The sequence below is a fragment of the Stegostoma tigrinum genome, chromosome 14 (genome assembly GCF_030684315.1).
Source record: "Stegostoma tigrinum isolate sSteTig4 chromosome 14, sSteTig4.hap1, whole genome shotgun sequence".
NCBI classification, from domain to species: Eukaryota; Metazoa; Chordata; class Chondrichthyes; order Orectolobiformes; family Stegostomatidae; genus Stegostoma; species Stegostoma tigrinum.
In genome coordinates, this window is record NC_081367.1 from 71,189,466 (window position 1) to 71,214,985 (window position 25,520).

Consider the following 25,520-nt stretch of genomic DNA (forward strand, 5'->3'; position numbering starts at 1 on the left):
TCCTGCCCCAATTTCTGTGTTTTTGTGAAAGATTCCCAGCAGCACAATTCTCTTAATGGATGCATTGCCTAAATTAGTCTTCATTGTTCCAGATGATAGCCTTCTCTTGTTAGATGTCAACAATGATCCAAACGTATTTTGTGATTAGGTTTTGGCTGCCCATTGAACATCGAAGATAGATCTCAAATTTTACATTTATTCCACAAATTTTGGTGAACAATAAGTCCGTTTCACAACCGCTGAGCAATAGAGAACACTGCAATTTTTATAGTGTCATTCATAGATTCAGCAGGATCTCCTAAAGCAGTTTTAGAATGCAGTCAGCATCATAGAGGAAGGGCATGCAGAAGTTATTCATGTGTAGCAAGGTCCTATAAAGAGAAATTTAATAAATGACCAGATAATAATGGCTAGCACTTACTTGAATCCTGCCACAACTTCCCACTAGTTTCAAACTGCCCAGTATCAGCTGGGCAATTAGAGTTAAAATTAGCTTATATGGAATATATCACACGTCCTTTACCTCTAATACAAAGGTATTATAAAGGCTCAGGTTCCTAACAACAGCCTGGTAGTATTACTGAATCTGTGTGATCCAGATCTAGCTTGGCCGCCGCTAAGCTGTTCCAGTTCAGCTACAGCACTGGCATCCACCTAATGATGTGGAAAATTTTCTAGGTATGTCCTGCCCACAAAAAGCAAACAATGCCAACCCAGTTGATTACAGCCTGCTCTGGCAACTCTCAATCATGAGCCAAGTGATGGAAAGGATTGTCGACTGTGTTATCAAACAGCACGTGCAAAGTAAATAACCCGCTCGCTGATACTCAGTTGGGTTCATAACTTCTGATCTCATTGCAGCCAAATATGGACAAAAGAGCAGAACTCCAGGGTTCAGGTGAGAATGGCTGCCCTTGTCCTCAAGGCAACATTTGACTGAGGATAGGACATCTGTGTAGGGGTTCCTCAGGGCAGTGTGATGACCCAATAATCATTAACTGCTTCCTCAATGATCTGCCCTCAGTCAGAAGGTCATAAGTTGGCAATGGTTGCACAATGTTCAGCAACCCCTCAGAGGCTGTGCATATGCAGCAAAACCTGGATAATATTCAGGCTTGGGCTGATAAGTATAAAGTAATATTCATGCCACATAAGTGCCAGGCAATCCCAAAAGGAGGTCACCTAACACTGACCTTTAAATACAATAGTATTCCCATCGCTCCAACTATCAATATCCTCAGGTTTATCATTTACCAGAAACTGAACTGGGAGCACCGTATAAGTGAGAATACAAGGTGTAGAGCTGTGATCAGAGATGATGGGAACTGCAGATGCTGGAGAATCCAAGATAACAAAGTGTGAATCTGGATGAACACAGCAGGCCAAGCAGCATCTCAGGACCACAAAAGCTGACATTTTGGGCCTAGACCCTTCATCAGAGAGGGGGATGGGGAGAGGGTTCTGAAATAAACAAGCCCCATCCCCATCTCCTACCTACTAGCCTCATCCCGCCCCCTCGATCTGTCTGTGTCCTCTCCACCCAACTTCTCCTTTATCCATCTTCTATCCTCCTTCCCCCTTTACCTATTTATTTCAGAATCCCCTTCCCCCCCCCCCATTTCTGAAGAAGGGCCTAGGCCCAAAACGTCAGCCTTCCTGCTCCTCTGATGCTGCTTGGCCTGCTGTGTTCATCCAGCTTTGCACCTTGTTATCTCAAATTCTCCAGCATCTGCAGTTCCTACTATCTCAGTGCCTTATAAATGCTGTGGCTGCAAAAGCAGGTCAGGGGCTCAGAATACTGCAGCAAGCAACTCATCTCCTGTCTCCCAAAAGATTGTCCAGCATCCAGTCTGAAATGGAATAGTCCATTATGTCCTGCATGAGTGCAGCTCCAACAACACTGAAGAAACTTGAAACCCTCCAGAACAAAGCATCTTGTTTAAATTGGGCAACCTGTTGATCATAATGAACATTCGCTCTTTTCCTTACTAGTGCACAGATGCAGCAGTGTGTACCAGCTGTGTGTGAACAGCTCAAAAAGCACCTGCAACAAACCTGTGACCTCCAGCAACGGGAAAGTTGATTGCAGCAGATGCGTAAGAACACTATCATCTGCACTGTATCTTCTCTGTATTGTGCCAGTTCCCAAACCAAATGGGTCTATCAGAATTAGTGATGACTTAACATGTCTGGATATGGCAGTACAGTGAGAAATACATTAAATGACAAGAGCGTATTTAAACTTGCCAACAGTTCAATCTTCAACAGGGTGAACAAAGACAATAAATTATGGCAACTTCCAGTAGAGCAGTAGTACACTCTACCAACTATAATCCTCTTGGCTTTAATATTGTTTCAATAGAATGATCTAATTCAGAGGTAGAATATCACCTCCTTAACTTCCCTGAGACAGATGAACTGGGCATTAACCTAATGACTTTTAAGGGCCTGTGCTACATGCAAGTGGGTTCTTGTAATTGTCTAAAATTAATTTAACATTCCTATTAGTTATACTTCATGCATACTTTGTGCGAAGCCTTTTCTGACACCCTGAAGACATGTATGTTTTATGAGCAATCTGTACCGCTGCACATTACGTTGTATGAGCTGTCTGTATTTCTGCTGACTCCAAGGTGGATTTGTTGCCACTATTTTCTTTCAGCGTAGGGATCTACAGGGCTTGCTTAATCTACTGTCGTGGTGGAGAATTATTGGGTAGGCTAATGAGAAGTGACCCTTGTCTGAAACAAGATGAAGTTTATTGTACATTAGATGACTATGTACAAGTTACAATGATACAAGACGCTGTTCCCTAGACTGAGGACAGCCCATAAGGTCGGCATTACTCTTCCAAGGCCCTAAGCTGATCACTCACCAAGTCCAGGGACACAAGTAGAAGGTGTTTAAAGTACTTCCCAATATTAACCCTTTCAGACCCTTACGCACTTCTCATCACAAGCTTTTTTTCATCCCTGTTCTGAATTTGTGTATTTTTGTGTTTATAATTACTTCTACCACTATCTCAACTCTTCCTAGGGCCCTGACTCTGTATGCAGTTTTCACATTCTCCTCGTGTCTGCGTGAGCTTCCTCCGGCTGCTCCAGTTTCCCCCCACAGTCCAAAGATGTGCAGGTTAGGGTGTGATTGGCCACGATAAATTGCCTGTAGTGTTCAAGGATGTGCAGGCTAGGAGAATTAACCATGGGAACGCAGGGTTACAGGGGTAGGGTAAGGATGTGGGTGGGCCTGGGTGGGATCAGTTTGAATGCAATGGGCCAAATGACCTGCTTCCCCGTTGTAGGGATTCGATGACATTATGATTCAATGACTTCACAAATTCAGGCAATTTGAGGGATATTATTCCCAGAACACACTGTCTTTGGGCTTCATAGGGTCTCTGGGTGGAAGACCGTTAGCAATGTATCCCAAGAAGAGAACTGAATCCTTGGAGGATTGTTTTTGTTGTTGAGAGCAAGATGCAGTCTGGCCATGTTTCTCGACTATATCCCCATCTATCAATGCATCATCCCTGAGGCATGAATGCCTTAAGGACTTTGTAGAACATTGGATGTAGTCTGGTGAAAAATCTCTGGAGGGGGGAGGAAATTTTGATGGCCTGTGTATTGAACCAAAACCTCTCAAATGGTGCGTAAATGTATTATGGCCTTGTGTCAGTTTTTGACAAGTATCAAATGTCTAGAACTTGTGCAATAGAAAAGCAAGGACGGATACCTTGCATAGGTTGTGGTAAATGTTATGACTACATTACAACAGGCAATGTTACTGAATACAGGATATTGACAATGAAATTCCATCCTTCTTAGTTATTATGAATAAAGCTCAATCAGACTATTCGCAAGTACAGGCAATGTTTCTCATTTAGGAATTTTTGAGACGGAAATCTGATCAAGTTGCAACAGTGGAAAATGGTCATGCAGCTGGATAATATCTTTTACAAGTTGTTTTTGCCCTTTTTGAAAAGCTTTTGTTCACTGTTTGAACAAGAATTGTGATGATTGCCTGTTTTGTTCTGACAGCGTTCTTTTTGAAAGCGTGTCATTTTGTCAAAGAAAGTGGTGACAAATCTGAACAGATTCAGTGCCCAGAGATAGTAGGAACTGCACATGCTGGAGAATCTGAGATAACAAGCTGTAGAGCTGGATGAAGACAGCAGGTCAAGCAGCATCAGAGGAGCAGGAAGGCTGACGGAAGGGTCTAGGCCCGAAACGTCAGCCTTCCTGCTCCTCTGATGCTGCTTGGCATGCTGTCTTCATCCAGCCCTACAGCTTGTTATCTCAGATTCAGTGTCCAAGCAGGTTCAATGCATTTCCAGAATCCTGGGTTTTATTGTGAGCCCACTTAGCCTAACCGCAACACTTGTCACAGCTTGAATATCTTCAGAGAATTCCCAAACATTCTACATTCAAGAATATTCTGTTGAAACAAAATCAACTTTTATTTCCCATTTTAATCACGTTAAATCTTACAGTGAGGTTATGCTGTGAGAGTTTTCGATGACTTTTTTGAGGTAAAAATGTTTTGCACTAAAGCAAAAATGATTATTTAATTGAATCAAACTCCTAAGAACCACAAATTCTGCTCAGAAGGAGAAAAGTTGAATATTTGAGTGAGGAAAGAGAAAAGAGTTTCGGAATGTGAATACTAGAGATCTGAGTGGTCTTCTTACGACAGCATCAAACCACGGGGATGGAGTTCGATACAAGATCACGTTTTAAGCCCAGATGACTCTTTATCAGAGCTAAAATGTTAGCCTTCTCTCTGTCCCTGGATACTGCTTGATCCACTGAGTCCTCCAGCATTTACTTTCACTGTTCAGTTTTCAGCATCTGCAGTAATTTGCACCTTCAATACAAGGTCGCATGTTGGAAGATTAATCAGCCTGGCTGGATCACATTGCAATTTTAGTTTATCACTTTTCATGTTGTGTTGATATAACTTTAAGGCAACATAAGTTTTGAATTGAGAGGTGATTGATTCATTTAACCTGCTAAAAGAGAATCCTGAGCTGTTCACATAAAACCCATTGCACAAACTAAGCAGAATAGAAACAACTGCACTTTCTAGATAAAATTACTCTACTTCTATCTAGTTTATGTCCGTCTGGGCCAGGAGCAGACAAATGGGGTTAGTTTAGTTTGGGATTATGCTTAACATGGGCTGATTAGGCTGAAGGGTCAGTTTCCATGCTGTGTCACTCTATGACTCAATGGGTCATCCCTTATTTGTCCCTTAAATAAATGATTTGGATGACAATAGAGAAGACATGATTAGTAGGTTTGCGGAACACACCTAAATTATGGCTTATGTTAGGATGAGATGTGAAGGCTCAGTTAGGGTGCTTGAGGGCTACGAGGTAGCCAGGAAAGACCTAAAGAGAGAGCTCAGAAGAGCCAGGAGGAGACATGAGAAGTTGTTGGCGGATAGGATCAGGCTAAACCCCAGGCTTTCTATAGGCATTTAAGGAATAAAAGAATGATGAAAGTAAGATTAGGCCCAATCAAGGATATTCGTGGTAAGTTGTGTGCGGAGTCAGATGAGATAGGGGAAGCGCTAAATGAATATTTTTCAACAGTATTCACTCTACAAAACGACAATGTTGTCGAGGAGAATACTGAGATACAGGCTACTAGACTAGGTGGGATTGAGGTTCACAAGGAAGAGGTATTAGACATCCTACAGAGTGTAAAGATAGATAAGTCCCCTGGGCCGGATGGGATTTATCCTCGGATCCTCTGGGAAGCCAGGGAGGAGATTGCTGAGCCTTTGGCATTGATCTTTAACTCGTCATTGTCTACAGGAATAGTCCAGATGACTGGAGGATAGCAAATGTGGTTCCCCTGTTCAAGAAGGGGAGTAGAGACAACCCTGGTAATTATAGACCAGTGAGCCTTACCTCAGTTGTTGGTAAAGTGTTGGAAAAGGTTATAAGGGATAGGATTTATAATCATCTAGAAAAGAATAAATTGATTAGGGATAGTCAGCACGGTTTTGTGAAGGGAAGGTCGTGCCTCACAAACCTTGTTGAGTTCTTTGAGAAGGTGACCAAACAGGTAGATGAGAATAAATCGGTTTATGTGGTGTATATGGATTTCAGCAAGGCATTCGATAAGGTTCCCCACAGTAGGCTATTGTACAAAATGTGGAGGAATGGAATTGTGGGAGACATAGCAGTTTGGATCAGAAATTGGCTTGCTGAAAGAAGACAGAGGATGGTAGTTGATGGGAAATGTTCATCCTGGAGACCAGTTACTAGTGGTGTACCACAAGGGTCGGTGTTGGGTCCACTGCTGTTTGTCATTTTTATAAATGACTTGGATGAGGGTGTAGAAGGATGGGTTAGCAAATTTGCAGACGACACTGTGGTCAGTGGAGTTGTGGATAGTGATGAAGGATGCTGTAGGTTGCAGAGAGACATAGATAAGCTGCAGAGCTGGGCTGAGAGGTGGCAAATGGAGTTTAATGCAGACAAGTGTGAGATGATGCACTTTGGTAGGAGCAACCGGAAGGCAAAGTACTGGGCTAATGGTAAGATTCTTGATAGTGTAGATGAGCAGAGAGATCTCGGTGTCCATGTACACAGATCCTTGAAAGTTGCCACCCAAGTTGACAGGGCTTTTCAGAAGGCATACAGTGTTTTAGCTTTTATTAATAGAGGGATTGAGTTGTGGAACCAAGAGGTTATGCTGCAGCTGTACAAAACTCTGGTGCGGCCGCACTTGGAGTATTGCGTACAGCTCTGGTCAGCGCATTATAAGAAGGATGCGGAAGCTTTGGAAAGGGTGCAGAGGAGATTTACTAGGATGTTGCCTGGTATGGAGGGAAGGTCTTACGAGGAAACGCTGAGGGGCTTGAGGTTGTTTTCATTAGAGAGAAGAAGGTTGAGAGGTGACTTAATTGAAACATATAAAATAATCAGAGGGTTAGATAGGGTGGATAGGGAGAGCCTTTTTCCTAGGATGGTGATGGCAAGCATGAGGGGGCATAGCTTTAAATTGAGGGGTGAAAGATATAGGACAGATGTCAGAGGTAGTTTCTTTACTCAGAGAGTAGTAAAGGAATGGAACGCTTTGCCTGCAACGGTAGTAGATTCGCCAACTTTAAGTACATTTAAGTCGTCATTGGACAAGCATGTGGACGTACATGGAATAGTGTAGGTTAGATGGGCTTGAGATCGGTATGACAGGTCGGCACAACATCGAGGGCCGAAGGGCCTGTACTGTGCTGTAATGTTCTATGTTCTACAAATTGGTAGCATTGTAGACAGTGAAGAATGTTTTCTAAATATAAAAGGATCTTGATCAAATGGGCCAATGGGCTGAAAAATGGTAGATGGCATTCAATTTGGACAAATGCAAAGTATAGCATTTTGCTACAACAAACAAGGGCACGACTTATACAATTAATGATAGGGCCTTGCGTAACATTGTAGAACAGAGAGATTTGGGGATTCACTTACGTAATTCTTGAAGGTTTGCTTCACAGGCAGTGTAGTTAAAAAGGTGTTTAGCATGCTTACCTTCATTGCTCAATCCTTTAATTGTAGAAATTGGGATGGCACGATAAGATTGTACAGGACATTGTTGATGCCTCTTCTGAAGCACTGTGCCCAGTTCTGTTTGCCTTATTGTAGGAAGAAGATTTTTCAACTAGAAATGGTTCAGAAGAGATTTAGCAGGATGTTGCCGAGTATGGAAGGCTTGTGTTATAAAGATAGGCCGGAACATTTTTGACTAGAACGTATGTGTTTGAGAAGTGACCTGACAGATTTACAAAATCATGAGCATGACTATATCATATTCCTCCCTAAGCGCACTGTGGGTCAACCATAGCACATGGACTGCAGCAGCTCACCGCCACCTTCTCAAGGGGCAACTAGAAATGGGCAATAAATGCTGACCAGCTAATGATGCCCACATCCCACAAATGAATTGGGAAAAAGGGATGTTGTTAGTATTGCGATTTATGAAAGCTCTTATTTTGGTTAATTGAGCTGAGCTCTGATCATTGTGGTTGTGGGATAACTTTCGCTCGCCACTAGCATTTTGAGGTCAACAGAAATTTACTCTGATGAAGGGTCTAGGCCCGAAACATCAGATTTTGTGCTCCTGAGATGCTGCTGGGCCTGCTGTGTTCATCCAGCCTCACATTTTATTATCTCAGAAATTTACTTGGACTTCTGAGGTAACCATGCCCAAGCACCACTCAGTCAGTTTCATTACTCAGGATGTGAAGACCACACCGGCTAGCTCTTCATGTTATTTCTCAATTTGTTTCATTAAATCATGCAGCATCTTCCTCCCTGTATGGATGATATGGAGGTGCCAGTGTTGGACTGCAGAGGACAAAGTTGAAAGTCACGCCACACCAGGTTATAGTACAACAGGTTTATTTAAAATCACAAGCTTTCAGAGGAAAGGAGCAGGAATATATCATTTGGCCCTTCTAGCCTACTCTACCATTCAACTGGATCATGGCTGATCACCCAACTCAGTTTCATGCTTTCTAGTTTCTCCCCATATCCTTTGATCCTTTTAGCGCATGTTAAGATCCTTCTTGAAAATGATAATGCTATTTTTCAGTATTGAGCATCCCAATGCTGCTTAAAAGAACTCTTTATCATTTGATCTTTAATTTCTTCAATCTTTAGGGGAAGTTAAGGGCAAGCCACATGTTCCTGTTAAAGGATCATGATTTTTGAGATGAAGTACATAAATGTTTTATATGATCTGAAAGCCTTTTTTGTTCATAGCATATCTTTAGTTTTAAAGCTGTATCTCCTGGATCATATAGCTGTCAAATGTAGACACGATTTCTCCAAGCATGTACGTTATCTGATAATATTGTGACATTCGCCCTGTGTCAAGATTAGAATTCATAAGAGATGCATTGACAAAAACATCTTCTGGCCAAAGGCTAGGACTGGATCACATGTTTTGCTCTCAGAATACCCTCTGCTGTGCTGCCTCATTAACTTCTTTTTCTCTGCAGATGTTTACCTCTTGCTACATTGTGACTGTGTCCTCTTTTCTGAAATTGGTCGACTCTTTAACAAGTGAAACATTTGTTTAGACACTTGTTATGTTTGTAAGGTTTCCTTGCTGCAAAGTGATGACTAACAATGCTGGCAATGATTCCTAATATCTGGTGTCTCTAACTTACTGTGTTGATTTCTCATGTGTTTCTTCAGGGTTTATATGCCATAAAACTGAATGGATTTTGCCTATGCCCTATGATCCTCCCCTCTTAGAATTAATCTGCATTGTGCCTTAACAACAGTCTCTCTCACCATTTAAATTATTTTCTTCAGAGCGAAATCTTCTTTTGACTGCAATAAATCAAACGAAGATTTATCCTGAGCAATTCCAAAAACAATTTTGTCTTTCATGATCTCTGGCTTTAAATCGTCATAACTACACTTTTCCACTTATCTGCTGGGATCAATAATGGAATCATCTATGGATTTCCTGAATATTAAACTCTTCTGTCAAGTATTGCTATTTCAAGAATTTTATTTATTTTTAGTTTAGAATAGTTGTCAAAGATGTTCAAACTTTTTCAAAGATTATACATTACTTTTACACCAGGCTGAGCTATAATGTCATCAGTTATACTCTAATTGTGTATAGAGACATTTAGGTTGTTCAGCATCTGATTTAGTATCTAAATTTGGAAGCTATCCTTTATTTTAAGAGTTGTTTTCTCTAAGGTGTCTAATCTGTTCTATTTTGTATTCAGGAAATGTCTGAAATTAAAACTTCCTGGCAATATTTATTTCCGATACTGTGTCTCACTAATGTGATCATATATTTTCTTACTTTAAACACTATTTAAACACAGAGAAATTCTACTGCTGTATAAGGAATGTTTCTACAGTCAAAATGGAGGATATTTGAATTCCATAAGAAAAATGAGTGCATCTCCCCAGTGTGAATTAAAAGGAAGACTGTTTTGTTTTTTCTACAGCTTCTATGAGAAAACATAAGAACATATGAAATTGAATCTGAAGTGGATAATTTGACCCCTCAAGCCTGCTGTGTTATCCAATAATTTCTTGGCAGATCTATTTGTGGTTGGAATCTTTAGTGCCCACACCTAACAAGTATCTACCCAACTTAGTTTTAAAGTATTTAATTACCCGGCCTTCTGAGGTAGAGCATTCCAAAGTTGTACAATATCCTTAGAGAGATTTCTCCAATGCCCTGAGTGACATGGTGTTGGGTGTTGAATTTGGGAGACTCCCATGAAAAGTTGAATGAGGCTTTTCCTGATGGCAAAAACAAGTCGCATTTTCCAACTAAATCTAAACAGGATTATCTCCAATGTGCAGTAGGAGACTTGTTATTGGAGATTGTCAGTCATCATTACTCTCATTATTACCTAATCTCAACCCATTACTATGCAGCTTCCCATTCTACAATGCGTCAAAGAGAAACTAGACAATAAGAATTCCAAACATGAGCTGCATACGTGGTGTCTCCAACTCTCTATTTGTTCTACCTTGGATAGAAGGCACTAACATCTCAGAACGCTCTCCGTGTTCATAGAATAAATAGGATACAGATTGGATATCTTGGAGAAAACAATTCTTAAGAGAAAGAATAGCTTCCAAATCAGCCACAAATATTCCATATCCATGGATCTATGACAGTCCCTCTGCGGCATCATGGCTAAACCCTAATGTTCTTTAAAAAAACTTTTTTTTTCAAGTGCACCAACATTTTTCATTGCAATGTTTCTGCAAGGGCAGTTGGTTAATAGTATCATGCACCCAACTCATACAAACAAGGAGCATGAGTAGGTCACTCAGCCCTTTGAGCCTACTCTATCATTGAATAAGAATATGGTTGATCTGCCTCAACTCTATATTCATACATATCACCGATAATCTAGACTGGACTAGGCTGTATCTCAGTGCTGCTCATTCCCTCTTAGCACACACTCACTTAACACCTACCTGGATGCTAATATCATCCCTGCCTTGCCTTGGTTTTTTTTGGCATTTTGCTCTCTCAATCCAGAACTTGGTCACAGGCAGTCAGCCACTCGGGACAGTTAGGGTCAAGATCCATTCCTTGTAGGAGTTGAGGAGCTGAATGTCAAGAACCTAGATGCCCATGTTAGCTCTTTCTGCCCAATGATGGTCCACAGCTGCTGGTGCTGGTTCTAGTGAGAGAAAAATAATTGGTGGCTGCAAGTGAGTGAATCAGCAACAAAGAGGGCATGCAGAGCTTGTGGCTTGGGTGGTTTGGGGGTTAGGAGCAAGCAAGGGAAGATGTTGCATGCAATCATAAGAGTAATAGAGTATGAGCCTTAGTGAGAGGGAGAATTAGTGCAGCAGCAGTGATAGAGTGAGTGTGAGATAGCAGAGAGAAGATGGTAGCACTTAGCTTGGCAGAGCGGAGAGGATCACTGGCCTTTATTTTATAACGGTAGGCATTCCACCAGCTGGCGAACACAGCACTGACCTGGATGATGACCCTGGACCAGGTTGACCAAGGCCTGGTGTCGTGACTTCCTCTTCAGGGTCTTTTTATTTTGCTTTATTCACTCATGAAATGCGAGTGTCACTGACTGGGCAGCATTTATTGTCCATCCCTAGTTGCCCATTAGGTATTGCTGTGGGTTAGAAGTCACATGCAGGCCAGACCAGGTAAGGATGGCAGTTTCCTTCCCTGAAGGACATTAGTGAACCAGATAGGTTTTACCGCCAATCGACAATAGATTCATTAGATTCATAATTCCAGATATTTTATTGAATTCAGATTTCACCATCTGCCATGACGGGATTTGAACCCAGGTCCCCAGAACATTATTTGGGTCTTTGGATTCACAGTCCAATGATAATCTCACGAGGCCATCATCTCCCCCATCTGGAGAAGAGTGCTTCCCTCCTCTGCACAACCTCATCCACCAGAAGCTTCAGGTCCCTGCCTTCAAAGGGAGGCAGAAGTTTCCCCTTCTCTGTCACCTCCAGGGAAAATGTCACAAATTTTGCAGGGCAGCTCTGGACCGATAGTACCTGCCAGGACACACAGCAGCCTTTTGAAGATGACGGGACTGCCCAGAGATCCTAGAGCCAGGCAGTGCCAAGTACTAATAGTGATGGTGAGTAGGAGAATTGAGCTAGTTTCAGGTCAGAAATGCTGTAGATGGTTAGTAAGGCAGGTTTGTGATAATGGTACAGGAAAATTCTTTGTGGCTCATGAACCCTTGGCAAAAATGATATGTTTCCAAAAAATGGCAAAACCCAGCCCCTCATCTCAATCCTGAAATGGTTAGTCCTTAACTTTAAAACCAAATCCCACTCCCATATCCCACTCTGGTTCCAGACTGTCCCAGAAGAAGAAGCATCCTTTCCAAGTCCACCTTAGTAAGACTTATCTTGATCTTATACACTTCAGTTAAGTCACGCCTCAGTCTTCTAAACTCCATTAAAAGCAAACGCAGCTTGTTCAATCTTTCCTCATAAGACAACCCACTCATTCTAGGTATTAATCTAGTAAACCTCCTCTGAACCACTTGCAATTTGTTTACATCCTTCCTCATAGGAAGGGTCCAAGACTGCATAGTGTTTGACACATGGTCTCACCAATGCCCTTAAAACTGAAACATACCATCCTTACTTTTATGTTCAATTCCACTCTTAATAAAAGCCAACGTCTCATTTGCCTTGTTGATTCTGTGTTGTACCTGCATACAAATACTTTGTTACTCTTAAACCAAAACACTTAAATCCCTCTGCTTCTCAGCATTCCGCAGTTGTTCAGAATTTAAGTAATACTTGAATTTGTCATTTGTCCTGCTAAAGCAGGCAACTTTACATTTGTCCATATTACACTTCATCTGTCAGATTTCTGCCCACTCACTCAACCTCACTACATCTGTCTTCAATATCTGTATGTCTTATTCACAGTGTACTTTCCTACCTATCTTGGTGTGATCTGAGATTTGAACTATCATGTCTTCGGTCCACTCATCTAAATCACACATGTAAACTGTAAAAGGCTAAGGCCCTATTAGAGATATCTGTGTTACACCACATGTCACATCCTGTCCATCAGAAAAAGATCCATTTCTGCATGCTGTCTGTTTTCTGCATCCCAGCCAATCTACTTTCTATGCTAATGGGAACTGCTGATGCTGGAGAATCCAAGATAACAAAGTGTGGAGCTGGATGAACACAGCAGGCCAAGCAGCATCTCAGAAGCACAAAAGCTGACATTTTGGACCTAGACCCTTCATCAGAGAGGGAGATGGGGAGAGGGAACCAGAATAAATAGGGAGAGAGGGGGAGGCGGACCGAAGATGGAGAGAAAACAAGCTAGGTAGAGAGGAGAGTATAGGTGAGGAGGTAGGGAGGGGATAGTTCAATCCGGGGAAGATGGACAGGTCAAGGAGGTGGGATGAGGTTAGTAGGTAGGAGGTGGAGGTGCGGCTTGAGGTGGGAGGAAGGGATGGGTGAAAGGAAGAACAGGTTAGGGAAGCAGAGACAGGCTGGGCTGGTTTTGGGATGCATTGGGGGGAGGGGAGGAGCTGGGCTGGTTTTGTGATGCAGTGGGGGGAGGGGAAGAACTGGGCTGGTTTTGGGATGCAGTGGGGGAAGGGGAGATTTTGAAGCTGGTGAAGTCCTGCAGCCCATTGGTATCAATGTGGACTTCACCAGCTTCAAAATCTCCCCTTCCCCCACTGCATCCCAAAACCAGCCGAGTTCTTCCCCTCCCCCCACTGCATCCCAAAACAGCCCAGCCTGTCTCTGCCTCCCTAACCTGTTCTTCCTCTCACCCATCCTTTCCTCCCACCTCAAGCCGCACCTCCAATTCCTACCTACCACCTCATCCCGCCTCCTTGACCTGTCCATCTTCCTTGGACTGACCTATCCCCTCCCTACCTCCTCACCTATACTCTCCTCTCTACCTATCTTGTTTTGTCTCCATCTTCAGTCCGCCTCCCCCTCTCTCCCTATTTATTCCAGTTCCCTCTCCCCATCCCCCTCTCTGCTGAAGGATCTCGGCCCGAAACGTCAGCTTTTGTGCTCCTGAGATGCTGCTTGGCCTGCTGTGTTCATCCAGCTCTATTTTCTATGCTAATTTGTTGCCACGCCCCCATTCCCCAAAATGAGCTTTAATTTACTGCAATTATCTTGATGTAGCAAATTATCAAATTTCATCTGGCCATTCAGGAACAGCATATCTGTCGGCCTCCGTCATCCGAGCATGTTATTTCTTCAAAGAACCTCAACACGATATCCCTTCGTGAAATCTTGCTGTAACTTCCAGATTATCTATTCTAAATTTGCAGCTATAATCTCTTTGTGATTGATCCTGACACATCAAGTTAACTTGCCTGCCTTAAACTCCATTCTTGTCTGGAAGTGTTATATTTGCTACTTTCCAGTCCAATTGAACCTTTGCTGAATCTAAAAAGTTTTATCAAATAAACACCAATGTTATCTCGGATTCTCCAGCATCTGCAGTTCCCATTATCTCTGATTACAATTTTAATCTCACTGCAAAGCCTCTTCAAGGATGCCTAACCTGAAGAAGTTACCCTCCTCCCTCCGGACCAACCTCAGGGGATCTCGCCCCCACTGCAACTCTTTTGTCTATCCATCTTCAGTCTGCCTCCCCCCCTCACCCTATTTATTTCAGAACCCTCTCCCCACCCCCCTTTTCTGATGAAGGGTCCAGGCCCGAATGTCAGCTTTTGTGCTCCTAAGATGCTGCTTGGCCTGCTGTGTTCATCCAGGTCCACACTTTGTTAACTCGGATTCTCCAGCATCTGCAATTCCCGTTATCGCCAATGTATCCATTACATTGTTAGCTCCTTCTTAAAAAGAAGTCCATTTGGGCCTATCAACCCAAGCTCCATTCGTCGCTCTAACTACTCTCCCAATTGTAATTATGTTAAATTCCCCTTTCGGTTCCACCTCCTGATTTATAGTTACTTTGGGAATTTTTTTTTGATCCTTTATAGCGAAGATTGAAGCAAAATTTTTGATCATATCATTCACCATTTCTTTATTACTTATTATCAATTCCCCATTCTCAACATTTAAAGGAGCAACCAAACAGAGTCATAATAAATGATTCCTATTTCTTTAAACAGCTCTGTTCACCAAGTTCCCTTGTCTACGGTTTTAATAAATGATTGATATAAATTTGAATTTTTATGGAGTCACACCTCTACAAATTATTGGCCAGGCCACATTTGGAATATTGTGTTCAGTTCTGGGGACCTTATTTAAGTGAGGATGTGAAAATCCTAGAGAGACTGCAAAGGAGATTTACTTGAATGACACCAGGATTGAAGAGTTTTTGATACAGGGAAAGATTGAAGAGATTAGGCTTATTCTCTTGGAGCAGAGAAGATTAAGAATTGGCCTTATTGAGACGTTCAAAACTATGAACAATTTTGGCAAGGTAAAGGAGAATATTTTGTTTCTCCTAGTTGGTCTGTCAGTAACTAGGGGTCACAATCTCAAGATTGTAGTAACAGAGCGAGGAATGAAATGAGGAGAAATTTATTTACACAGAGAGTTGTTAGTATTTGGAATGCGCTGCCTGGGAGATTGGTGCGAAGGATTCTTTTGGATGTTTCAGAAGAGAGCTGGATATATATTTGAAAGAGATTAATTAGGTAGCTTTGGAGATAGGGCTGGAGAATGGAACTTTCAGCAGCCAATGTAGACACAATGTGTTGAATAGCCTCCTTCTGTACCGTAGCATTCACTATTCTCAGCTTTGAAAAGTGGACTCTGTTCTTTATTGTTTTGCCGGTAATTCCTGCTGACTGTAATTTGAATAAATACCGTGTTTTGACCAATGGATTTTCTGCCTTTTTCTGCAGGCTCTTCTTCAGTTAAATCTTGTCTGCCTGGTATTCTAAAATGCTCCTTTGTTCCCTTCACGCTGGCTTCATGGTGTTCTTAGCTCTGTGACATTGCATTAAATTTCTTTTGTGCCCCTTGATTTCTCTTACAGAGGTCATGTCACTTGTTGACTGCTGTGCTATCGATACTCAACAGGCACAGAAATTACTTCCCTTTTCATTATCCCAGACGATAAAGCTGCTCCAGTCTTGAACAACTCCCAATGACAATGTGATCATCATCGAAAGCTCAGCTCCCATTGGCTCTTATGGTCCATTGGCACTAGCTGCAATCTATAACTGCATTGGAACAATGACCAAACTCAAGCTCCAGGGATTTCAGAACACTTTCACTTATATGGTCTGCAATGCCTTTACTGTCAATTGTAGATTCCGTCTCAATTAATCTTGCCACAAGGGTTTCTTCTGTAGGGCTCATGAATGCTCAGATCTTCCTAAATGCTGACTATGTCCAGGAGCAGCTTTCTTATATTAATCTCTGTTAGAATCTTGCACGTCTAAAGCTGCTAGTATTGAGGGACATCAATGGAATCTGCGCTGATTACTACAATACTATACAGTAATACAGCATGGAAATAAACCGTTCAGTCCAACGCTGACCATGTTCCCAAACTAAAGTAGTCCCATCTGCTTATGTTCAGCCCATATCCCTCCAAAACTTTCTTATTCATATACTTATCCAAATGTTTTTTAAACAGCACCTGCGTCACCATTCCCTCTGTCAGTTCATTCTACACACAAGCCACTCTCTGTCTAAAGAAGTTGCACCTCATCTCCTTTTTAAATCTTTCTCCTCTCAACTTAAAAATATGCCCCCCCTAGTTTGGAGCTCCGCACCTTAGGGGAAAAAAGTCAATGCTATTCATTCTATCAATGCCTCTCATGATTTTATAAACCTCAATAAGGTCACCCATCAACCTCCTATGCTCCAGTGAAAAAATTTCCAAGCATATCCACTCTGTTTTATAAATCAAACTGTCCATCCATGTTGTGTAGTCAATCCAAGGCATTGCTCATCGTAGATAACAAAGTGTGGAGCTGGATGAACACAGCAGGCCAAGCAGTGCTCATCTGTTGCTTACACTGAGTTGGATTTGCTGCCATTAACCTCTTTTCAGTTGGGGACCCATTTAGTCGGTTTGGGCTACTATGATCGAGGAAAGTCATTTGGTAATCTAACAACAAGAGGCTCTTGTTTTAAATAAGATGTATCTTATTGCATGACAGGCATGAGTTGAAAAGTAAGTAGCCACAGTCCCATTAGAGAGAGATGACCGATGGTGCTTTAATCTGAGATGTGGCAAGAGGTTGAGAGAGAGAGAGAGTTCTGCAATGTAATCTCAGCTGGTGCAGGAATTCAACCTGCAGAACAATCAACCAGCCAAATGAACTAAGCAACCACTGTAACATTGAAGCATTAGGCTTTGTTAGAGTCAACGAGGCCAACCCAACTGGTATGACTTATTCCATCGTGATCCGAAGTGGGCCTCCCACCACGTCCCTGTGACACTGTTGTAGTGAACACTGCTCCACACTCCCCTCAACATTCATCCTTTCTGATCCTTCCATCTGTATACAACAGTAAAAGGCGCTACAGAAATGCAATTCCTTTTTTTCAAGTAGAAATATCATTCAATTCCGTTGATCGAGGTCATGTGTTGTTACCATTTTTATTATTTTATTACAGATTCAGGGCTTTGATGCATCAAAAACAATCGGAAAGATAACAAAGAATTGGAGTGGAATTTTTACTGAAGCTTTCACAGATATAGATAACTTTGAGATCGACTTTCCAATGGTGTTGGATGTTAGGATTAAAACAGCCCTGTTGGGTTTATGTTTTTTAATTGTAAGTATAAAGATTTTGATAAAACATGCAACTATAATTGGCCGACAGCAGAGCCGAACAGTCTGTCTTACAAAGAAAGATGACTCGCCCTTGTGTATCTTTACAAACTAAGACATTGAAGAGAAAATTAAATAAATATACACAAAGTAATATATTTTACAAATTGAAGGATTAATTGGAGATAAGAAGAAGAGAAAATCTTCCTTGTTGTTATTGCAGTTTGGAATGTGTTCCCACAAGTGGTGATTTTATTTAAACCAAGCTGTTTTGAAATTGCTGTTAAATTTCTTTGATACCTGTGGGATTTGAACCTGACACTCTTGCTGCAAAGGTAGAGACAGAAACATTGCACCATAACAGCATCTTTTCCACAAGTGGTAATCTTTTCTTAATTGAAGCATAAGAAGAGGAGTGCACTGATACTTGAGCCCAGTTGCATTTTGGTAAGACAAATCAGAGCAGGACTTCTACACTTAACAGTAGGGTCCTAGGGAGTGAGACGAACAATGAGATCTTGGAGTTCAGGTTCTTGGTTCCTTGAAAATGGAATCACAGGGCAGTGAAGAAGGCATTTGGTATGCTTTCCTTTATTGGTCAGTGCATTGAGTAGAGGAGTTGGGTAGCCATGTTGTGGCTATGCAGGACATTTATTAGACCACCTTTGGAATATTGCATTCAGGTCCAGTTTTCCTGCCGTAGGAAGGATGTTGTGAAACTTGAAAGGGTTCAGTAAAGATTTACAAGGATATTGCCCGGGTTGGAGGGTTTGAGCTACAGGGGAAGGCTGAATAGGCTGGGGCTATTTTCCTTGGAGCATCAGAGGCTGAGGGGTGACCTTACAGAGGTTTATAAAATCGTGAAGGCCATGGATAGGGTGAATAGCCAAGATCTCTTCCCCAGGGTAGGGGAGTCCAAAACTAAAGATTATGGAATCAATCACAGGATCCCTACATCGTGGAAACAGGCCCTTCAGACCAACAAGCCCACACTGACCCTCACAGCATCCCACCCAGACCCATCCCCCTCTAACCCACCTAATCTACACATCCCTGAACACTATGGAAGATTTAGCATGGCTAATCCACCTAGCCTGCACCTTTTTGGACAGTGGGAAGAAACTGGAGCACCTGGCAGAAATCCACGCAGACATGGAGAGAATGTGCAAACTCCACACAGACGGTCGCTTGGGGGAGGAATTGAACCTGGGTCCCTGGTGATGTGAGGAAGCAGTGCTAACCACTGAGCCACCATGCCACCCCCAAACTGAAAGTGTTCTTACCTGAAACATCGACTTTCCTGCTCCTCTGATGCTGCCTGGCCTGCTGTGTTCCTTCAGCACCACACTGTGTTATTTGTGAGTCTAGCATTGGCAGTTCTTACTATCTGCAGGCTATGACGGGTGGCGGTTTAACCTGAGTGTCACCCTGCCTCAGGCTAATGGAAAGATTGAGAAGGAGAGCCCTTAATCAACACCTCAGCAGATGTGGGAAGTGAAACCACACTGTTGCTGTTATAGGGGCTGTAGTCCTCTCACATCTGAGTTTTCCAAGGAATTAATAAACTCCATCTCGTCTCACCTTGAAAGTTTTACGTTACTGCTTCTTTGAAGACACTTGATTTCCAGTAAAATTCATTTGAACATTAGTATTCATTAACCCACTGACTCCAAGCACGTGGCACAAGCTCTTCTCAATCCAGGAAGTGTCCAAATAGTCCAAATCTTCCATTTCTTTTCCCAAACAGTTCTTGCGTCCATTTCCAAAATACCGTAAAATTAACAAAAGGGGAAGGTATAATATTTAAAGATGAACTCAAAAGGCTTTGAGGAGAAAGGAGGAGAGTTGGATTAGTCTGAGGATAAAAAAGGAAAAGTGGAGACAATAAGGCAGCTGCTAAGAAAGACCTAACTGCAAGTCACGCAAGAAAGGGAGGCTAGTCTTCTCCCAGTTTAACATTTCTATGGATGGGAGTTTGACACTGTCCAATAACCAAGCTGTATTCTGATGTCTCATAGCCTTAGGTTTTAAGCCAACATTTTGGCTCAGCGGACAGAAGCCAATGAGACTACCATTAAAGTTGAACTATAAAAAACCCAAAGAGCTGCAGATGCTGTAAATCAAGAACAAAACAAGTTGCTGGAAAAGCTCAGCAGGTCTGGGATCATCTGTGAAGGAGAAAATAGAGTTAGCGTGATAATAAAATGTGAGGCTGGATGAACACAGCAGGCCCAGCAGCATCTCAGGAGCACAAAAGCTGACGTTTCAGGCCTAGACCCTTCATCAGAGAGGGGGATGGGGTGAGGGTTCTGGAATAAATAGGGAGAGAGGGGGAGACGGACCGAAAATGGAGAGTAAAGAAGATAGGGGAGAGGAGAGTATAGGTGGGGAGGTAGGGAGGGGATAGGTCAGTCCAGGGAAGACGGACAGGTCAAGGAGGTGGGATGAGGTTAGTAGGTAGGAGATGGAGGTGCGGCTTGGGGTGGGAGGAAGGGATGGGTGAGAGAATGAACAGGTTAGGGAGGCAGAGACAGGTTGGACTGGTTTTGGGATGCAGTGGGTGGAGTGGAAGAGCTGGGCTGGTTGTATGGTGCAGTGGGGGGAGGGGACGAACTGGGCTGGTTTTGGGGTGCGGTGGGGGAAGGGGAGATTTTGAAGCTGGTGAAGTCCACATTGATACCATTGGGCTGCCGCGTTCCCAGGCGGAATATGAGTTGCTGTTCCTGCAATCTTCGGGTGGCATCATTGTGGCACTGCAGGAGGCCCATGATGAACATGTCATCTAAAGAGTGGGAGGGGGAATGGAAATGGTTTGTGACTGGGAGGTGCAGTTGTTTATTGCGAACTGAGCGGAGGGGTTCTGCAAAGCGGTCCCCAAGCCTCCGCTTGGTTTCCCCAATGTAGAGGGAGCCACACCGGGTACAGTGGATGTAGTATACCACATTGGCAGATTTGCAGGTGAACCTCTGCTTAATGTGGAAAGTCATCTTGGGGCCTGGGATTGGGGTGAGGGAGGAGGTGTGGGGGCAAGTGTAGCATTTCCTGCAGTTGCAGGGGAAGGTGCCGGGTGTGGTGGGGTTGGAGGGCAGTGTGGAGCGAACAAGGGAGTCACAGAGAGAGTGGTCTCTCCGGAAAGCAGACAAGGGTGGGGATGGAAAAATGTCTTGGGTGGTGGGGTCAGATTGTAGATGGCGGAAGTGTCAGAGAATGATGCGTTGTATCCGGAGGTTGGTGGGGTGGTGTGTGAGAACGAGGGGGATCCTCTTTGGGCGGTTGTGGCGGGGGCGGGGTGTGAGGGATGTGTTGCGGGAAATGTGGGAGACGCAGTCAAGGGCATTCTCGACCACTGTGGGGGGAAAGTTGCGGTCCTTGAAGAACTTGGACATCTGGGATGTACGGGAGTGGGATGTCTCATCGTGGGAGCAGATGCGGCAGAGGCGGAGGAATTGGGAATAGGGGATGGAATTGTTGCAGGAGGGTGGGTGGGAGGAGGTGTATTCTAGGTAGCTGTGGGAGTCGGTGGGCTTGAAATAGACATCAGTTTCAAGTTGGTTGCCTGAGATGGGGACTGAGAGGTCCAGGAAGGTGAGGGATGTGCTGGAGATGGCCCAGGTGAACTGAAGGTTGGGGTGGAAGGTGTTGGTGAAGTGGATGAACTGTTCAAGCTCCACTGGGGAGCAAGAGGTGGCGGCGATACAGACATCAATGTATAATCATGGAGATACTACTGGGACTTTCCCATCAGGGCAACCACATGGCAAGAGACACCCAGAGATAGCTCAACATCTGTTATTAGCTCAACATCTGTTATTAGCCTTCTCTCAGAGGGTTGAAAGTCTTTGGAGTTCCCCTGATCTAAAAGCAATTGGTGCAGATTCTTTAAATTTTTTATAAGGCAGGACCATGATGACCAAGCGCGTGGAAAATTATTGGGAATGTGTAGGAAAGTAGAGCTTAGGTTGCAATCAGATCAGCCATGATCGTATTGGATTCTGGAGCAGACTCAAAAGGACAGGTGACCTACACTTCTCGCTTGTCTGCATTTTTATACCTGCCTACCCTGAGGTAAAATTCAAATCGCCTCCCTGTCTTTGATGGGTGTGATTAAGAAGATATTTAACTATCCTGTTGTAGAATTAGGAAATAAAACGTGAGGGTAGCAATTTCAACAAAATTAAGGTTATTGAACAAGAATCAGTTTCAACATTTCTACGACATCAATTGCCATAGAACATAGAACATAGAACATAGAACATAGAAAAGTACAGCCCTTTGGCCCACAATGTTGTGCCGTGGAATAATCCTAATCCAAAAATAAAATAATCTACATTCCCCTCAATTCACTGCTGTCTATGTGCATGTCCAGCAGTCGCTTAAATGTCACTAATGACTCCGCTTCCACCACTACCACTGGTAAACTATTCCATGCGCTCGTAACTCTCTGGGTGAAGAACCTCCCTCTGACGTCTCCTCTATACCTTCCTCCTAACACCTTAAAACTATGACCCCTCGTGGCAGTCAATCCTGCCCTGGGGAAAAGTCTCTGGCTATCGACTCTATCCATGCCTCTCATTACCTTGTACACCTCGATCAGGTCACCTCTCTTCCTCTTTCTCGCCAGAGAGAAAAGTCCGAGCTCAGTCAACATCGCCTCGTAAGACAAGCCCTCCAGCCCAGGCAGCATCCTGGTAAACCCCCTTTGCACCCTCTCCAAAGCCTCATCAATGGTAATATTTCCATATGACCTTTTGCATCCCAGGATTGGGAAATAGAGACATAAATCATTTGCAATCCTTGTTCATGTGCAGCTTCCTGCCACCCTTACTGAGAACAGGCAAATATGGGCATTTGGTGAGGGAAGATAAACCATCTTTTCCCACATACTGGGGAGAAACCCCTCTCCATACTGTCATCATTCTGGTTGAGGACACATAATTTCATGCTGCTAGCTGGTACAGCAGTTTACCGTAGCTTCCTCCAACTGATCCTCCTGCTTATTCATTCACAAAATGTGAGTGGAACAAGTTAGGTCAACATTTCTTGACATTTGCTGACATCAGTTGCATCATGATATAAAGGAACATATATGTAACATATATCTGTGTATATTTATAAGATATATAAATATATATAGTTCTTTTCTGAAATGTAAGTAATTTGGTTTGACATGAATCTGTTGGGAGTGACCATAACATCCAGTTTGTCTCTAAGCGAGCTTCCAACTCCAAACGTCTTTATTACAATGACCGCCTCCACGACATAGCCCATCTCTTAACTCTTCCACTTGTATAAGCTTCCACAATATCTTTCCCATGTCCAAATTTGATTGTTCCAATTCTTCTAGCCAACACAAACTCTCTAAGCTACAAAACTCTGTCCTTGAATCCCTGTGATGGAGAAAGTTCAAATTTGGCGCAAAATCCTTTCTGGCTTCCCTAATCCCCCTTTCCACATGGCCTTCTCCAACTCTTACTGTCCAAGAGCTCTGATCTCCAGGGCATCCTGAAAATCTCATTGTGTCATGATGGTGGCCTTCTGCTCTCTGAGCTATCAGAACAAATGTCTTCAGATTTTAGTCTCCTTCCTTTCCTTTAGGAACTTCTGAAAATTTACATCTTTCACCAGGCTTTTTGTCACTTTTCCAGATACCATCTTTGGCTCCATATCAGATTTCTTTGATGATCTTTCTGCAAAGAACGTTAAGGTGTGTTTTTTCCATGCTAAGGGGCACAATGTAGCTGAATATTGAATGAAACTGTTCTCTTGCAGGATTATATGTACTTCGAAACAACACCATGATGAGAAGTGAATAATTGGAATGTGGTAGATAGGAAAAGATATAGCCTAGGTAAGTAGACACATCCCTCTCTCTTCCCTGCACCTCAAATTATAGTATTAATTGTGCTTGATCAGATGGGCCAATGGGCTGAGTGCAGATAGAGTTCGATTTAGGTAAATGTGAGGCACTGTATGTTGGAAAGGTACATCAGGGCAGGGCTTATACACTAAAAGTTAAGGTCCTGGGGAGGGTATACTCTTAATGCCAAGGTCCTGGGAATGTTGCTGAAAAAAGAGACCTTGCAGTGCAGGATCATACTTTTTTGAAAGTAGAGTAGACAGGGTGGTGAAGCCGTGCTGGCCTTTATTGGTCAATTGACTGAGTACAGGGGTTGGAAGGTCATGTTGCGGCTGGGAAGGACACTGGTTAGGTGACTTTCGGAATACTGTGTGCACTTCTGGTCTCCTTGGAAGATTCCTATAGGAAGGATGTTGTTAAACTCGAAAGGGTTCAGAAAAGATTTACAAGGATGTTGCCAGGGTTGGAGGGTTTGAGCTCTAGGGAGAGGCTGAATAGGCTGGGGCTATTTTCCCTGAAATGTCAAAGCCTGAAGGGGATAGGCTGAATAGACAAGGTCTTTCCCTCAGGGTAGGGGAGTCCAAAACCAGAGAGCATAGGTTTAAGGTGAGAGAGAAAAGATTTAAAAGGGACCAAAGGGTTTTCATGCAGAGGGTGGTACGTGTATGGAAGGAGCTGCCAGAGAAAGTGGTGGTGGCTGGTACAGTGACAACATTTAAAAGGCGTCTGAATGGGTATATGGATAGAAAGGGTTTACAGGGATATGAGCCAAATGCTGGCAAATGGGACTGGATTAATTTAGGATATCTGGTTAGCATGGATGAGTTGGACCAAAGGGTTTGTTTCCATGATGTACAGCTTGATGACTCCATGACTGTATATTTACAGGTATCATATGATTGTGAAGCTATTTCAAGACATGTATTCCCACTCTCTATGGATCGCCCCTTCCTAGAAAACGTGTGCCCTTTCTTGTTGAAAATTAATTGGCTTGGCATTGACATCCCCAGTAAGGTGAAGTATCACCATGTTGAGTGTGAGGAAGTGCCTCAGTGGGGAACAAGGAGAACTCGAATGATGGCACGATGGAAAGGATGCCGGTGTGTGGAAACTACGCACTATGGTTTACTTCTAAAACTCACAAGTAATCAATCCTGGAATTATGACATGATTGGCAATGGTTTGCATGCTTAAATAAAAGCAAAAATTTCTGGAATTACTCAATGTCTGCAGAGAGCAAAACTAAATAAAGTTCAAGCATAAAATTGAAAGTTAATTGGTTAAAGCTTAATTACTTCCCTTAAAAACTGGAAGTGGTTAAATGCATGCAAACTGCTTTTAAGCAAGCTCTATAACCAGGGGAAAGAGGAAAAGAGGAAATGAACAGTAGGGAGTTTCTGTGATATGGCAGCAGAGAAAAGAGATTTTAATGACAAAGGGCGGGGCAAAAGAAATGTGATAAGCAGAAACAAGCAAAAATAGGCTTCGAGATGTACGTCATAACAGTAACAACCGTGACCAGCATCTGCAGCTTGATCACAGATTTGTAGAATCTCTACAGTGTGGAAACAGGGCCTTCAGCCCAAGGAGCCCACACTGACCCTTGGAGCATCCCACCCATAGCTAAATCAGGAACAGAAGTTATAATCTGAAATTGTTGGTCTCGATGAATCTAGCGTCCACGTAGATGCATGGAATTCATTCCTTGGTTCTTATAAAGGAAACATTTCACACAGAACAGGTCGAGTGATCGAAGTCTCACGCCCTACACCTTATCTCAAGGCCCAGGTTTCTAAAAGAGAAAGTTACTGTGCGTGATGTTGCAAGTTGATGTTGTTTGATTTTACAGTTTGAAAGAAGATCTTCAGTGAAAATAATCATGTGGCCCCAGGGAAGCTTTAATATACAC

General features: G+C 42.9%; 1 protein-coding gene across 1 annotated transcript in view; it reads left to right on the top strand.

Annotated features, from left to right (window-relative positions):
• Positions 1–23,553, top strand: part of LOC125457455 (phospholipid scramblase 1-like) — a 32,706-nt gene extending 9,153 nt beyond the window's left edge. The window contains exons 5-6 of the mRNA XM_048541651.2: positions 17,597–17,758; positions 23,524–23,553. Coding sequence (XP_048397608.1) covers positions 17,597–17,758; positions 23,524–23,553 — 192 coding nt within the window. The remainder of the gene's footprint in view (positions 1–17,596; positions 17,759–23,523) is intronic.
• The last annotated feature ends 1,967 nt before the right edge of the window (positions 23,554–25,520 follow it).